This window comes from Sus scrofa, chromosome 16, assembly GCF_054392235.1.
Source record: "Sus scrofa isolate SSC_HxYL_T2T_F1_AM1 chromosome 16, Sscrofa_HxYL_maternal_Yorkshire_Landrace_v2.0, whole genome shotgun sequence".
NCBI classification, from domain to species: domain Eukaryota; kingdom Metazoa; phylum Chordata; class Mammalia; order Artiodactyla; family Suidae; genus Sus; species Sus scrofa.
In genome coordinates, this window is record NC_139398.1 from 42,373,358 (window position 1) to 42,389,307 (window position 15,950).

At 35.9% G+C, this 15,950-nt stretch overlaps 1 protein-coding gene across 2 annotated transcripts in view; it reads left to right on the top strand.

The window, feature by feature from the left end:
- Nucleotides 1–15,950, top strand: part of PARP8 (poly(ADP-ribose) polymerase family member 8) — a 180,546-nt gene that overhangs the window by 95,993 nt on the left and 68,603 nt on the right. For both annotated transcript variants that reach the window (XM_003133932.6, XM_085002221.1), the window contains 4 exons: nucleotides 2,417–2,506; nucleotides 3,245–3,315; nucleotides 4,787–4,864; nucleotides 6,092–6,186. In XM_003133932.6, coding sequence (XP_003133980.2) covers nucleotides 2,417–2,506; nucleotides 3,245–3,315; nucleotides 4,787–4,864; nucleotides 6,092–6,186 — 334 coding nt within the window. The remainder of the gene's footprint in view (nucleotides 1–2,416; nucleotides 2,507–3,244; nucleotides 3,316–4,786; nucleotides 4,865–6,091; nucleotides 6,187–15,950) is intronic.

Genomic DNA, 15,950 nt, shown 5'->3' on the forward strand with positions numbered 1-15,950 from the left:
AACATATACATTAAAGAACCTGTCACCAGAAACTTCAAGAAAAAAATAAATTGACAGCTTTAGAGTCAAGTGAGAGACTTCCAGTGAAGGCATTTCAGTTTTAAAGCCTTCTATTCTGTCATTGACTCATTACCCTAAATGCATTCTTTACCCTTTTTGTGTCCCACTTTCCTACATCTAAACAAAGTTGATATATTATTGCAGATGTCAGAAGAGTTTGAGGAAAATATAGACATAATTAGTTAACAACAAAAGAAAACAGAGTTAGTTCATACTGGAGTGCTCCCCAAAGATCATCAGCAAATCTTTTTTATATTGTATATGTAAATTTATAATATATATAATATACATGTATATATATTGTAACTAAGCAGACTGTGGCTTAGATTAAAAGGGGTCGGCAGCTGCTGGGTAGCAGAATCTAGATTTGAAGTGCTATGTCTACTCTCACATTTCTGTGCTTGACTTGGGTGTCCTTCTGTGATCTGGCCTCTTGTATCGTGATGGTGATTTAATAATGTCATGAAAATAGAAGATGTTTGGGTTTGGTTAAATTAAGTGAAAAACAGAAATTATAGGTGTTTTAATACTTAAATACTACTCAAAGTTCAAACTTGTAGAACATCTCTTAGAAAATGATGTTTGTTTGAATGCATCATCTTGTCTTTCAGTATCATGCAAGATGTATTTACCAAATTATATTCTCTTGAATCAAATCTCACTGCCTTCTAGTGTCAACACTTTACATAAGCCATTTGATCCTTTAAATTGAGTTATTCACTTCCCTGTTTTCTAATTTATTTGCCTCTTGATGCTCTGGTTAAATCCTCATTCCATGACACCCAGATATTCCATGATATTGTGTCCACTTCATGGGTTTTTCTGGATCTTCCCTTCTAGTTGGTGGTCAGCTCTTGCTTCTGTTGCTTTAATGCACCTTTTCTTCACAAGTTTGCTTCGAGGACCAGTGTTCTAAGGGAAAACCTAATTAAGTTGATTCAGTAGCAAATAGCTTTGAATCAGTAAGACTCTGAATGAGGGTTTAAAAATTTTAAAAACTGACTTATTAGAGCAGCTTTTGATCCTCACCTAAAAGTATGAGGTTCTTGACAAAAGAGACTCTAGATAAGCAAAGGCGCACCTGCTATGCTGAGACAGTAATTAAAACAATTATATTAGATCTGTTTCTGAATCTAGGGTTTCACTTGATAAACACAAGTCTCACACCCTCCTAGCTGTTACTTGAAAAGGAAGTAAAGGAAATTTTGTAGTTAAAATAGAGTAATGAGACAAACCTGCCTTGTTTCAAATCTAATTCACCCTCATCTCCTTTCACCTTCTTGAACAACTTAAAACCTTATGTCGATGAGAGTCTTTTGTGACTATGCTGTGAATACATATCACTCTATTCAGATGTTTCTTTGGCGATAAAGTAATGACTTAGCTATCTATCAATTAAAAATGTTCTCACTACACTGACATGTTATGAAAATCTGGCTCAAGATCTTTTATCATGTATTCATCTGAACACTCATTTTCCCTAGCAGAAATTGGTACAGTCTTCTGTTGTTGGGAATATATTTATACTTTTATTTTTATATATATTTGTATATTTTATACATCATCAGTGAGTGTGTTGTGGAACCGTTATTGAAGAATTGGTGAAATGTTTGTTGACAAGCTGTCTCACAGATGCCCCATAATCATCAATGAGCAAAGTAGAACAAACAGCTGCGAGTTAGATTACCACATACTTGAAGATCCGTGCTAATCAGGGAAGAATCCTAAATTTATAAAAAATATTATTTGTCCTCCAGAGGAAACAGATAATGAATAAGAAACTTCAAGACTCAGTGGAATAATTGTGTTCTAGGCATTCAAGTTGTACAGCATTTTTACATAAAATTAATTTATAGAAAAATAAAGATTGTGAGACTTTCTATCAACTAAAAAATATATATTAAGGTCATATGGGTGTATGATTTACAGCAAATCTGTAGCTTAAATTCCTTGGTGATTCGATATTGAATCTTTTCTGGTGTACCAAGTGATCTTGTTTAGCTTTCTCCCTCCACTCACTGACCCTGCTTCCTGTAGTGGATATTGATAACAATATTAGGAAGGACTCGCTTCACGTGTATCCAAATGATCCACTGCCACACGGGATATTAGAGATGTCTTTGGATAGTCTCTATCCAAAGTCTTTATTTTTCAAGGAGATGCGAACATCGTTAAAGAAGCCATTTACGATTAGTTCACACATACATCTGCAATTTACTTCATCTTTTCTGAGATTAATCAGAACAGTGTTGTGTGCTTCATGAACATTGGAAGTGATGTGGCTATATCTTAATTTTTTATAGAGGTTCTACTTTTTCAAGTTACTATGCCTTTAATTATCCACATTTCCTTGCAGATAATACGTATGTATCAAGTTCAGAAAATGATGAAGATGTATTAGTTACTACAGAGCCAATTCCAATAATTTTTCATCGAATAGCAACAGGTAATAGTACACTATTTTTTTAATTGTAGGTTAATATTTTCTTGATCATAAGTAGCTTTGTTTTTATGCTTTCTTGTTTTGTTATGGGGTTGTTGTTTTTTTTATTTCTTTTAACCCATATAATATTTATCTTCAGCATTGATACATCCGGTTCCACATTACCATTTTCTGTTTAAAGTGTATTAGTTTGTTCTTCCATGGTTTTTGTTTTGTTTGTTTGTTTGTTTTGGCCATGCCCCTGCCATGTGGAAGTTTCCAGGCCAGAGATTGAACCCACACTAAAGCAGTGATAAATGTGAGATCCTTAACCCAATAGTCCACCAGGGAATTCCTTCAACATGTTTTTAAATGTGTAAATTATTACCTTTTAAAAGTCCTGTTTAAATGCATTATGTTTATATTTGCTCTCATGAAAATATTTTCATGCGTAATGATACTGCTAGACAAACTGAATATTTTAAGAAAATGCTTAAGGCAGTGTAGACCCCATTAGCTATATAATGAGAGCTGAAGGAATCTGTATAGTGGTACTTTAGAATGACCATGTTTTCATGGGAAATGAAAAATCAAAATAGTTTGTATATAATGTAATTCTCCAACATAATATAATTTCAAAATATCCCTTACTTCTCTTGCAAAGGACAGAATCATCTAAGGGGAATTTTTATACTGAAACCTATGAATGTTTGGTAAATAGTATGCTGAAAACTAAAATGATTTTTTAATTATAACTTTCAGAGTTAAGAAAGACAAATGACATTAACTGTTGCTTATCCATAAAATCCAAATTACAGAAGGAAAATGGGGAGGTATGTAAATTACATTTTATGTTTTATTATATTTCTTCATAATAATATAGATATATTTTTAAGTTTACTGAGTATTTGTAGTTAATATCATAATTACTTGGGTTAAGATTGCATAGAGTGAATGATGTGCAAGCTCCCAGCTTAGGGGCTAATGTGTGGGAAAGGGAGTGGCCTTAAATCAACTGCCTTTAAAGTAATAGGAAGAACATCTGTTTTATATCTAAATAAAGTGCATGGAAAACCTAATTTAGTCTCTATATTTTCAGCAAATAACGTGTTGATTAAGGCACACTTATGGAACATAGTTAGAATAACTGTATGTGGCTGTGCATAGTTTTGATGGAACCCTTAAAATTTCATCTGCAAAAGATGACCTTTCTAGCTGAAGGAACGCAGAGCTTGGGTATAGTCTTATTATCTTTGGCCAATGGTAAAATAACAACTCATCTCTTTTCCTCACCTTTAAAAAAGTATCTATTTCAATCTGTAAATAAATACGGGGACGTTAAATAAAGAAAATAAATGCTGTGGAACCAACAATTCTTTGCTTTTAAAACTCTGCACTCAATACAACCTTCCCTTCTTCTTAGCCCTGTACCATTCATCCATCCTGCTCTTCTTTACCCAAACTGAGAATTGCTCTTGAGCATTAGGGCACTAAAACTAAAAACTTAGTATTTTATAAAACCCTAATTCCCTTCTCTAAGTTTTTTGTTTTCCTTAAAAATGTAAAATTTGGTCTAGAAATTTAGGGATGCCTAAAAACATTGAGTTAATAGATTCCTGTGTCTAAAGGAAACTCCCCTTCTCTTAATTATTTTAACAGGGACAGGAATAGTTACTTCAGATGAATTTTCATTGTTTAAACTTTAGACACTAAATAAATATGGTTTATTCATTAGAAACTCAGACTTCAGGTTCAAGCATATTTAATTAAATATCCTTTTGAAACCTGATAAAGCAAATAATTTTAGTAAACTAAAAGTTCTCTTCACAATGTGATTCATATTTATTTTCATAATTTGATTTTTATATTATTAGATTCAAAGTATCTTTTCTTTCATACCATTGTGTAGAGTTGGCAGCGGAAGTGAGAACAGTCTTGGATAAATAATGCTGAGGAATTTTTTTTAATAAAAAGTTGAATCAGTATGAGCGTGTCAGATGTCTTATCCAAACAAAACCAACGTTATAATTGATTATACATAGTTTTTAATATACATCAAATATTAAATTGTACCTCTCAAGACCAGCAAAATAGAACTTCTAAAAAAAGATGTGCATAGAGCCTAATGCACTCACAAAACTGTCTCTTTCTACCTTTTGTATTTGGCTTGTACTACACCCAGGATGCTTTTATTTGAAATCCATTTGATAGGCCTACCTATTTATGGTCATTTGCCACTTTCTTTTTAAAAGAAGGCAAACTGTTTTGACCATTGAAATTGTCTTCATACTCTATTATTTTAAGGAGTCCAGACAGAATAGTACGGTGGAAGAAGATTCTGAAGGAGATAATGATTCTGAAGAATTTTATTATGGAGGACAGGTAAGCACCCCAGGTTCCACATGTCCGCTCTCAAAGGTAACAATATGTTCTAGTAGACATCTGTGCTTGTCCTCTGAGAGACCTGTGTGCTGTTCAGGGTTCTGTAACTAACGAGGAAATCCACCCGGTTTATCTGTTTCTAATTTTCTACATATTTTCAGAGATTAAGGTTACTTTTGCTCTTCGTTGACTGCGGTCATTTATTTTCATTGAAGGTTTCTTACTTCATTACAGGGATTTTGCCCACAGCCTTTTATTATCCTTGTCACCTCTACATTTATTAAGTATAGTGTGCCCAGTCAGTATTTTGAACTGGTGACAGTAATAACAGCACAGATCGTTGGCTTTCAATAGAAGATGATTAACCTTTATAAAAAATGCTGGGCCCTAATTATTGAGCATCCTCATCATTTGTACTCATTGTCTTCCTTTTCCCCTATGCTTGTGTAAAGTGTTTGTTGAAAAATTGTTAGGGAGAAACATCCTGACTTAGATACCCGCAAATGGCATGGCCTCATATGCATAGATACAGAAGAATTCATCTTATTTTTCCAGGATAATGTTAAAACTTTAAACTGAGCATTTGATTTTAGGATATGGCTTCTGTAAACTTGTGAATCAAATATGGTTTGTAATTTAGTATAAGAGATAAGGAATGTGTTAAAGAAATGCTTTAAGGCCAAAGTTGTTATTAGTATGTAAAAGAATGCAAGTCAGTGTATTCATTCAGAATTAGAAATCAGTAATTTGTCAATCAGGCATATTCAAGGCAGTAGAGATACAGACATAAATAAAACTCAGTTTCTCCTTTCTAGGAGAGGGGTACTTTTCCTAATGATTCTTTAACCACTCTAATACTTTAACATTATGCAGAATAATTCTTCCAGTTTTGATTTTTATTTATACCACTAATTCTTACAGAGAGAAAGTAAATGCTTTTTTTTTCAGTCTAAAAGTTTTTCAGATTATCGCCAGACCCCTGTTTCGCTCCTTTTAACTTGGCAATGTCTTCATGTCAGAGTAGTTTCAGCACAATAAGTCACACTAGGTGTATGTGACTCTATTATCTTTAATGAATATACTGCTGAACTGTCTATATTTTTTAATAGAGGTGACAGAGAAAATGCGCAGGGCAGAACCCACAGGGCGACCTGTCCAAGAGATTGTATCTTAATTCTTTTGATTCTCTTCACCCTAAGTAACTTCTAAATTATCCCTTTCTGTCAGGTGAACTACGACGGGGAGCTGCACAAACACCCTCAGCTCGAAGCTGATTTGTCAGCAGTGAGAGAGATATATGGACCACATGCAGTTTCTCTCAGGTAAATGAATTCCTTTGGGGAATACAATTTAAAATTGTTTGGAAAGCCAGTGGGATTTTCTATTGGAGTTCTTTAATTGGAAATTTTCCTGGGCTTCATTGTATTTGAAAGTATAGGAGAGGGTTATTATGTTTCTGCATATACAAAACGGCATATTTCTGGCTATGACTGTTTTTTTTACATGTGGTTTAAGATTACATTGACAGCATTAAAGAGATGAGTTATTTTGGAGAGTTAGTTTGATAAAATATCAGTCTTTAAGTAGCATCATAATCAATTCCTATAATAGATTCAGCCAGATGGGCCCTTACTGTTGTAATAAATCAAGGATGAATCCGTGCGAACAATAAAAGTAAATAATGCATAACCGCTGATGTCCAAATCACATCGTGCTGTGTGATCTGGCCCCTAAAGGAAAAAGAAAGGAGGAGTTCCCACTGTGGCGCAGTTGAACAAATCCGACTGGTATCCAAGAGGATGCGAGTTCGATCCCTGGCCTCGCTCAGTGAATTGGCTATCTGGCATTGCTGTGAGCCGTGGTGTAGGTCGTGGATGCAGCTCGGATCCCATGTTGCTGTGGCTGTGGCGTAGGCCAGCAGCTACGGCTCTGATTCTACCCCTAGCCTTGGAACTTCCATATGCTGCAAGTGCAGCCCTAAAAAGCACAAAACAAAAACAAAAATGGAAAGAAGACATAAGTTTGCATAATGTGTGTTTAAATGATGATGTATTTTATGTTGCAGTTACTTAATATAGTACTCGATGATAAATTTCCAGACCATTTTTTATTACTCTGATTATTCAGAAGACCTCACCCTCCCTATTTACCTTTTTTTTATCTCCTTAATTTAAGAAAAACCCTTTTCCACCATCCAACTAGTTTCCTTCCACAAGTCAGAGCTGATTATTTCAGATTTTTGCTATTTGCCTAAAGGGTGATCTCTAAGTCCCCATGGAGTTTCACACCCTCTCACAGCCTGACCTCAGCTCCAGCCTTATCCACCCAACCTGGGATTGTTTGCCTTGTCCAGATGCACTGTATTTCAGTACTCTTGTATTTGGCCATTTTCCCAAGCAGTTCTCTTACCAAGCAAGGCATCCCTCTCAAACCCGGGTGCTGTCTTTATGCGGGCTCCTGTCCAAAGGTCAGCATTTCTCTGAATCTCCAATGCAGATTAAGTTGTTCTGCCCTGTGCACTCCTGTCACCTTTGACTCTTTACTTCGTTTATTATTCTTCTCATGTCTTGTCATTATTGGTTCACTTCGCCCCCTCCAAATTCCGTGAATGCTGAGGCAGCCCACTTTTTTGTTCTTTTCCTTTATTTTGTCTAGATTTGGTTTTCAGTCATGCTTGTACTGCAGTACTTAGCATTGCACGGGGCATATGTGAAATACAGGCTGGGGATTCTTGATTGTTTTCAGTGGAACATCCATGTAAAATGTTCATATTAATTGCTTACATTCTTTTCAGTGGATGTACCCAGATTTTGAGAGAGTAGAAAAATACTTTTAGTTGGGAAGTATAACTCAGCTGTAATTTATCATTGCTGTTTCATTTTATCTGCAGAAACAGAAACTCACAGCTACCTGCAGCCTAGATGAGCTGAGGTTGTATACTTGGACCCTCTTTCTCCTCCTCATGGAGGTGTATGAGGCTGCAATTGAGTGAGCATGATTGGAATTATACTTGGAAAAGCAAATCTTTGCAGTTTTCTGAGTTTCAGCAAATTACCTCTGATTATTTCATGGTTGAGCTACACTATGACTCCAGGAAAGGGAATATGGAAATTGAATAACTATAATAGAATGAATATATGAAGAGGGCAATAGGGACTATCAACAAGTAGTCCAAAACAATGACTTTTTTTTTTTTTCTGTCCTTTTTTTTAGGGCCGCACCTGTGGCATATGGAGGTTCCCAGGCTAGGGGTCCAATCGGAACTGTAGCTGCTGGCCTATGCCAGAGCCACAGCAATGACAAATCTGAGCCACGTCTTCAACCTCCACCACAGTTCACGGCAGCAATGCTGGATCCTTAACCCATTGAGTGAGGCCAGGTGCTGAACCCGCAACCTCACGGTTCCTAGTTGGATTCGTTTGTGCTGTGCCACGACGGGAACTCCAATGACTGATTTTTTAACTTGAGTTGAACTTTGCTCAAAAGCTTAAAACTTTAATTGCAGTAATTTAACCTCCTTCCTCATGAAAGAAAAAAATTTGTGGGATATAATTAATCATTACATGCCAGATAGAATTCAACTGCTTTTTATTTGAAATACCTATTTTTGTTTGGAGGATCACTTTAGCATACATTGATTTTTTTTTTAACACATATTTCCTGATATCTAGGCCTCAGTCATACCATCATATATATTTGAATATTTTTTGTTTCTTCAGCAAGCATATATTAAAGTACTTATATTCTTCTCTATTAGTATTTTATGTTATTAATAAAATACTGATCATTTATGGACTGTTCAAATTAGATCAATATTTGGACTTTTATTCAAGTGAAGTCTCAAAAGTCATAAATGGTCTGGATTTTTCCCCCCTTGCCTCTTTCACTTATAAGTTTTGGCTCAATTTAAGTCTTAATTAATGCAAACCATGTTCTTGCGTGGTCTAGATTTTCTCTAACTATAGAGGATGTTCCCAGAATAAATAACTTCCCAGAAGCCTCATGATCTAAAGGTGAATAACAGCAGAACCAGTTTGATTTACTTAAATAAGAATGAATTTACTGTCTGGTCTCAAATACTGTGGCTTGGACACATGGGAGAGAGCGGTTAGGCCTGAGGTCTTGGAGTCATCTTCTTTGCAAAGTTCCAAGTCTATTGGAAACAGACTGTTCTAATTAGGTGTTCTTTTACTTAATTGAGGTTTATAAGAACTTAATGGAGTTTGAAGAACAAAAGTACCTCAATATGCATAATGGGCTATTTGGTATCTTCTTTTTTATGTGACATCTAATGAGAAAGGCAGCTAACCACATCTACATTTTCTGTAAGAGATGGAAATAACAGAGATTGCCTCCATTGAGGCAAAACCCTCCTAAAGTAGGTTGAAGGAAGATATAGAAAAAGTGACCAATAATAAATTTATTATCTAAGTAGGTAATTTTAGCTCTACCTGGCCAAGTCATTCTAAAGAAGCATTCTAGCTGAGTTGAACCATACTAATAAATACTGATGACAGTTCTGATTCATAGGCTCTCGTACAGGAAGTGAGTTAGTCTCTGGGGGAACATTATTAACCCTCTGATCAGTCTGAATATGTCTCATCTTGAATCATGCAACAAAATGAGGTTATGTTTTTCATCATAAATTTGCTCCTACATCATGTATTTATTTTAAAAAAATGATCAGTGCCATTGAAAGCAACTTGAGATTAATATTTTTAGAAAGGTAGGAAATTACAAGTCACAAAATTCCCATCTGGGCAGGCATGAAATGATTCTGGTCATTTGCTTATGATGTTTCAAACTTTGACCCCAAATAAAGTATCCTTTGCTTTATGGTCATGCCATCATCCATTTAAAAAAATTGAAGGCATATGAGTAATAGTCTAACCTTTTTATTGTGACTAATGCTTAAAATAGGTTGGAAGATTACAAGATTGTGACTCTTCTACATTTTGATTACCTTTTTGGTGGTTGGATGATTATAATTTTGAAGTTGATGCTTTGTAGGTCAGGGCATGCTGAAGATTCCTTAAGGTTTGAGGAAGCTATGCTACTGTATCTAGGCCCATAACCCCAACATATGTCTCCTTGAAAAGAAAAAGAGAGAGAGGCCACATACATCAGGGTGGACCAGTTCACTTCCTCTGGATTTCTGGATTTCCATTAGTAGTGGGTCAATAGGACTACTCAACAGATCTTCTGGCTCTCCTCTCCTGACATGTGCCAGGACTATATTTTCATACCGCTTATGTTAGCAGTGGACATACAACTAGTGTTGGCATAAGTGCTGGTGTGGGGGTTCCCATATCCTCAGGACGCCATGACTCGGGGCTCCTCAGAGACAATGAGTAGCTTTCTCTCTCTCCTCTGATTCCATAGTAACCAGGGGGTGTGAGTGACATAAGAATCCTTTTTTTTTTTTTTTTTTCCTGTTAAACCAGTGAGATTTTGAGAATGCTTGTTACTACAGCATCATTTCATCTAACTGACCTGTCAGAAGATCTTGGATTGGATGTTTATAATGTCCTCTCTAGCATATTGCTGCTCCTGCTTCTGCTTCTGGAGCCTAGGCAAAACAGTCTGATCAGACTCTGAAAACCAGAAAAAAGTGATGACAGGAGGCATACAGATGGAAGAAACAAAGAGGAGACTATTTTTCAAAACCATAAAATCTAGATGGAGGAGTTCCCGTTGTGGCTCAGTGATTAACGAATCTGACTAGGAACCATGAAGTTGCAGGTTCAATCCCTGGCCTTACTCAGTGGGTTGGGGATCTGATGTTGCTGTGAGCTGTGGTGTAGGTCGCAGACACAGCTCGAATCCCGCATTGCTGTGACTCTAGAGTAGGCTGGCAGCTACAGCTCTGATTAGACCTCTAGCCTGGAAACCACCACATGCCGCGAGTGCAGCGCTAGAAAAGACCAAAAGCCAAAAAAAAAAAAAAAAAAAAATGGAAACATCAGACTACCAGTTCCCAGACAGTTGCCTCTATTCCCAGTGCCTGTGCTTTTTCTTCAAGCCAAAACCAAGGATTTTTAAACTGAGGGCAGAGTTGTAGCAACTGCTTAAACTGTAGCTTTTATACACTATTATTTTACATGGGTTTCCTTTCTTATCTGGATCTAATTTTTAAATTCTTCTCAGCCCTTTTATCCTTTGAGAAATTTATAGCTACTGTGATATAGTCTGGCAAATACTTTCATGTGCCAGGATTTCTTCCTGACTCCTGAGTTGGCCTGTTTCTTGGCCCTTTCACGAACATCTCTCCCACACTGAGCATGAAATACACACTAAGGAGGCATGTAGAGGTAGACATGCAAACTGTTGAGTTTCAGATGTCAGAGGAGAGGTACATATGTTTCTTCACAAAGTATATTTCTTCTCAAAATGTAACTGGCCAATTGTTTGAAGCAGAAGTAACTAAATAGCAATAGTGATTTATTATTTATGTATTTATTTATTTATTTTAGCTTTTTAGTGCCACACCCACAACATATGGAAGTTCCCAGGCTAGGGATCAATTTGGAGCTACAGCTGCCAGCCTGCACCACAGCCACAGCCACTCGGGATCCAAGCCGCATCTGAGACACCACAGCTCACTGCAGCACTGGATCTTAACCCACCGAATGGGGCCAGGTATCAAGCCTGCATCCTCATGAATACTAGTTGGATTTGTTTCCACTGAGCCACCATAGGAACTCTGCAATAGTGGTTTATTTCCCAAGAATTTGTGGTAGAATTTCATGTATATAAATATCATTTTATTGATAATTAATAAGGAAAGGCTATATATATCTAAAATATATGTTTATAACCAGCACAGTCACTGCTAATTTTGATCAGGTAGTATTATGAAATATCACTGCAGTATAATGAGTAATCTATGGTTTTCTAGAGAAGGGAGGACTGACATAGATGTTCTGACATTTAATATGTTGCAAGTATGTTATGTGGTGTCTCATTAATGAGGATGTTGTCATGATTCATTTCATTAGAAAAGAGAATGAATCACCAAGAATTCTTAAGACATTGTACACTCAAAAATACATATTCATAGAAAAAAAGTATTTCATACATATGTTCTTAAATATGTAAATATTCAGCATCAAATGGCTGGATTTCAAGATATGTCAGTTCAAAGACTAACTCATATATCTAGAAAGAAATTTGTGGAGCGGTTCTTCTCAAACCCTCAGTCTCAGAGTGAAACGACTGCATCAAATCATTTCTGTGTAGTTCCCCTTATCTTAAAAACGTATTCAAGTTCAATTTGATGTGATTTTTTTCACAGTGAATAAATATAGGCAGTACACAGAATTATTTTGTGTTATTATAAACCCAATACAGCATTCAGAACACAATCAGATATCGAGCTTCACATTTCAAGTTGCATTCATATTTCAGGCATTCGCCTTGATTCTGCATTTGCTATTCATGAGATCCAGGGCTACTGAAAGTTATTCAGATATAGAAGCAATCCTGATGACTGGGTCGCTGCATCTGGACAAACTGTAATCAAGCTTTGTAATCTCGCAGTGGGAAACGTGAAATTACTGGCATTATATAAAAAGGGCATCACAACGGAAATTGGTTTGCACATACACAGTGTTGTTGTGGGTTCTTTGAAGTGTGGCATAAAAACAAAAAGTGTGACTATTTACAGATCTACACCTGCAGAAGCCAGTTAATTGCAAACCTTTAATGCATCTTTAGAATTCTGTATTCAGTGCTCTGCTGTGGTAAAGAAGAGCACTTGTAACCCTTTAGTTCCCTTTTTCTTTTGAAAGAAATAGGTAATATTAGACAATGGGAAGAGAGTAACTTTTCACCAAGAGAGTGTTGAAGAGATCATATAAAGAATACTTTAAAGTTCACGTATTAGGGGTTTGATAAAGAACATATGTCACATTCTGATCATAACTTTATGATCAATTCGGTTGAAGTGATCCAAAAATCTACTGATGAAGCAAAGAGTGGTGTGTAAGGTTTATGCTGAATTTTGTTATCTCTGATTCCTTTCTCTCTGCCTCATAATGTACTTAAGTCTTCCTGTCATAAATAAATCCAAAGTTTATTACTTTCTCCCCTCTGAAATTGACAAAAGTGGGAGGAAAAGAATGCCTGGTGATGATGAGGATGTGGGAAATGGTCATGTGAGACTCTAACTGGCATGATCATAAGTTGTTTTAACCTTTTAAAATAATAACTCAGCCGTATACGTCAAGACTCCCAAATAAAGTTATACCATTTATTTCACTCAGTAACTCTAGAAAATATTCTCTGAGAAGACAGCTGCCCTTAGATTTTTATCCAGAGGGCTGTTTATCAATATTTGGACTGTAAAACAAAGTCGAAAACAACCTAATATTGTACTATATAATTTCATTTATATAAATACAGACATTTAAATTTATGGTTTTTAGGGGAGTCACAGTCGGGAGTCAATGATTAACGAATCTGACTAGGAACCGTAAGGTTGCGGGTTCGATCCCTGGCCTTGCTCAGTGGGTTAAGGATCTGGCGCTGCTGTGAGCTGTGGTGTAGGTCGCAGAAGAGGCTTGGATCTGGCATTGCTGTGGCTCTGGCATAGGCCGACAGCTACAGCTCCGATTAGACCCCTAACCTGGGAACCTCCGTATGCCACGGGTGTGGCCCTACAAAAGACAAAATACATAAATAAATAAATTTATGGTTTTTAAAAATGTTTCATGATATAAAAAAGTGCTCATTATAGAAAAAGTAAAAGAGCAGAATAAAAATCTTTACATACTTTATTATTCTTAGTAATAATTATATATATTATGTAATATATTAACATATGAAAGAGATTGGAGTGAGATATACATAAAAAGAATTGTCTCTGAGTGGTTATTTATTGTCTGTTTTTTTTTTCTCTTTCTCATATCATATGAGTCTGTATTACCACCATAATCAGAAAAAGTAGCTATCTTTTAGAAAATATGTAAATCTTATCCACAATCTATAATTGATATATAAGTACTCTTTCTGCCTTTGGGGTTTCCCTATTTCCATTTTATTTTTAAAGTGTATTTTAGTTTCCATAGTGTTTTGGTAATCTGCTTCCTCGGTAAATAGTGTATTTGAAATGTTCCCCTCAGGAAACTAAATATTTTTATATCAATGTTTTTAGTAATGGTTATTCTTTAAAGTTATATTAGTATGACATAGTTGGAGTATTTCCTTACTATTCAATATGATTTTCCCCCCTAATTTCTGCTTTGCACATGTTTGTTATGATTTTCTTGGGAATGCTTATAGTAGAGGCCTCTTTATCTCACTAAAATGTCTTTTGAACATCGATAGTGATCTGTCCTCATCATTGCATTTAATGACTGTAGATATTTGACTTTTTATGTTATGAGTAATTTGCTCGTGCTAAGATCAGCAAATTATGACCATTAGGCCATGGGGCGTGTTTTGAACAGCTCATGAGCAACAAATGGTGTTTGTTTTCTTAAAGGGTTGTAAAGAAAAAAAGCCAAAACGAAGGGAAGTATGCTCAGAGACTGTGTGGCCTGAAAACCTAAAATATTTTGTTTTGACCTTTTCAGAAAAAGTTTTCTTTCTTTTTTTTTTTTTGTCTTTTTGCCTGAAGGGCCGTTCCTGTGGCATATGGAGGTTCCCAGGCTAGGGGTCTAATCAGAGCTGTAGCTGTTGGCCTACACCACAGCCACAGCAACACGGGATCTGAGCCTCAGTGCGACCTATACACCACAGTTCACGGCCAAGCCAAATCCTTAACCCACTGAGCGAGCCAGGGATCAAACCCGAAACCTTGTGGTTCCTAGTCGGACTCATTAACCACTGAGCCACAACGGGAACTCCCAGAAAAAGTTTTCTGAGTCCTTAACTAGAGGCATAAAAGAAAGGGTTTATATGCTTGGTCCATATTCTTGTCTTAGTTTCTGTGTAATTCCTTAGCTAATTTGGCATATTTTTTAATCTAAATTTGCATATCATGTCTAAATTTGCATAAGGATATAAAGGTCTTTATCCTTTATGAATAGTGCAGATGTTTTGATGCATGCAATTAAAGAATTAATTCCTATGTGAATAATTTTATCCCTTTTCTTCTTTGTGTAACCTTTAAAAATGTGACCATGAAAAAAGAAATGCATATAAGTGTCATTTCATAAATAACGAAAATGTACTCAGTGAAGGAGAGAGTCAATAAAGCATAGAGGCTAAGTTATCATTTTCTAATATGCTGCAATTTTTGGTCATAGATATCCAAAAGCCAAAGGACCGCCTAGATTCCTTTGTTCGTCAAATTACATAAAACCACTTCATCATTAAAAATGCCTTCTCTGACCCTATAAAAGTGCCATAGTGTTGTACTATATCGGCATTACATGAATATATCATACACAGAAATTTTCATTGAATCCTTGCTATGTACCTGAAACTGTACTTTCCAGTTTTGAAGCTGGACATGAATTCGGTGCCTAACTTGCCACTGTCTTCTTATCTGACTTTTGTGAAAAGCTTGTTTCACTTTCCTAAACCTTAGTTTCCTCATTTGCAAATGAAGATAATTATAGTATCCCTATCAGAAGACTATGACCAGGACCTAATGAGATCATCCATTAGTGTCTGACCTGGTTTCCAGCACAGAGTGATAGTTTATTGAATATCGAGTCAACTAAGCCCATGCATACATAAGTAGGATACATGTGTTCAAATCCCAGGTCTGCTACAGAGTGGTGATGAGTGAATTGCTTTATTATTCTGAGCCTGAGTTAATGGACATTTATGTTGGAAATGATAGTAGTACCTACAGAGCAACTGCATGAATGTAAAGTCCTTAGAACAATTTCTGGCACTTAAGTGCACAGTAAATATTGGCCAATAACTTTTATAATTTCTGTTATCTCTGTCGTTTTCTCCTTCACTATGATTCACATTTGTGACTTCAGAATTTTATAAAAATATCAAAAATGGAGATGTGTGTGTATGGAGAATACAAAAACTACTCTTTTTATCATCTTTCGTTAACTGAAAAAAAAGGCTGGTTTGTGTGGAATATACTGTTGTAACTTGTTTTAATTTTGATACATCAGAT